Here is a 1516-nt window from a genome sequence, read left to right as displayed (position 1 = left end):
CATACCAAAAGTAACTCACTAGTGTCATTAGTTTCCTATTTAGAAACATACACACTTTGAAAATGTTCAACTGCTAAAACATCATTTCTCAGTTTGATCAAAACCTGGATTTCTATTAATCACCTACTCATCAAATTTGAGGAGAAACGCTACTTAGCTTTTAATAGTTTTAAATTTTCTTTTTTATGTTTTTACTTGTGCTGCAAAAACTTGAAAATCAATTTAGTAATTAAGAGGAATCCAGACTTGCAAATATATGTTATATGTACTAGAAGGGTTAGGGATTTGCTCACTTATTTCGGGGTTTGGTTTTTTTTCAATATACATAAAACAACTTATTGTTGAAAAAACAGTACATTTTGGGTCTCACATCAATAGTTATCACAAACAATAAAAATAAATAACATCTCCAATTTTCTGAGGTTTCTATAGTTTTGAACTCACTTTTTCTTTCTCATTAGAAATATTATGTTGAAAAAACGAAATACAATTGTTTGAGAAAGCTTTCTATATCTATCTCTAAACTGCTTTGACATATGCAGAAATAACTTACTATTCAGTGCAGCTTAATTTTAATACTCCATTCAAGTTATAATAATAATAGTAAAATATAATTTAAACTGACCACAAAATGAAATGTAATTATAGCTAAGTAATCACTTACTTTGGAGACTTCAAATCTCGATGAATGATTCTGTGCGAATGGAGGTAATTCATTCCAGAAGCAATCTGCTTACCCCAATCAACCACTGTTGTAGGTGGAACCTCTTGGCCATTCCTCAATGCATCATAAAGCTGCCCATATGGACAGTACTCCATTATAATACAGAAGCATGGAGCCTGTGTGCAAACTCCTCTGAAATTATAGAAAAACAAGTATTTAAACAATGCAATGTTTTTAAAATGTGGTGAAACCACATGCATTGAAAGATGTCTTTTTTTTTTCTTTCTTTAAGTTGATTTCACTGACCATATATATTTTAAGATCTTAAAAACTATGGATATACAAATTAAATAATTTAACAATTGGTAATCAGTTTGTCAGCCATAAAACTGATCACAATTGGCTCATCCAAGTAATCAGCTGATTATTTACAACAATAATTCATAAATTTCCAACACTTCCATGACTGGAATATAAAAGAGAAAATATTTTATGTAATTTTAGTTTCTATTTACTGTTTCTCAAGTTAGTCTTCTAAAAACCGAATAAAAACATTTTCCACACCTTCCAGAAATACCCACCATAATAGTTTAGGATTTCATAAACCCACTCCAAAAAGATTTTTGATAAGCTCAATTCATCAATCAACCATAAAATATGAGGTTGACAATAACTCTGTGCTTCATAAGATATTGAATTGTCATACCAAAAGTAACTCACTAGTGTCATTAGTTTCCTATTTAGAAACATACACACTTTGAAAATGTTCAAATGCTAAAACATCATTTCTCAGTTTGATCAAAACCTGGATTTCTATTAATCACCTACTCATCAAATTTGAGGAGAAACGCT

At 29.9% G+C, this 1516-nt stretch overlaps 1 protein-coding gene across 4 annotated transcripts in view; it reads right to left on the bottom strand.

Annotated features, from left to right (window-relative positions):
* Window positions 1-1516, bottom strand: part of LOC106463302 (mitogen-activated protein kinase kinase kinase 12-like) — a 69720-nt gene that overhangs the window by 34950 nt on the left and 33254 nt on the right. For all 4 annotated transcript variants that reach the window (XM_022390753.1, XM_022390756.1, XM_022390755.1 and 1 more), the window contains exon 6: window positions 665-856. In XM_022390753.1, the coding sequence (XP_022246461.1) occupies window positions 665-856 (192 nt within the window). The remainder of the gene's footprint in view (window positions 1-664; window positions 857-1516) is intronic.

The sequence above is a fragment of the Limulus polyphemus genome, unplaced genomic scaffold (assembly GCF_000517525.1).
Source record: "Limulus polyphemus unplaced genomic scaffold, Limulus_polyphemus-2.1.2 Scaffold1371, whole genome shotgun sequence".
Classification (NCBI taxonomy): domain Eukaryota; kingdom Metazoa; phylum Arthropoda; class Merostomata; order Xiphosura; family Limulidae; genus Limulus; species Limulus polyphemus.
This window is presented reverse-complemented; position numbering and strand designations above follow the sequence as displayed.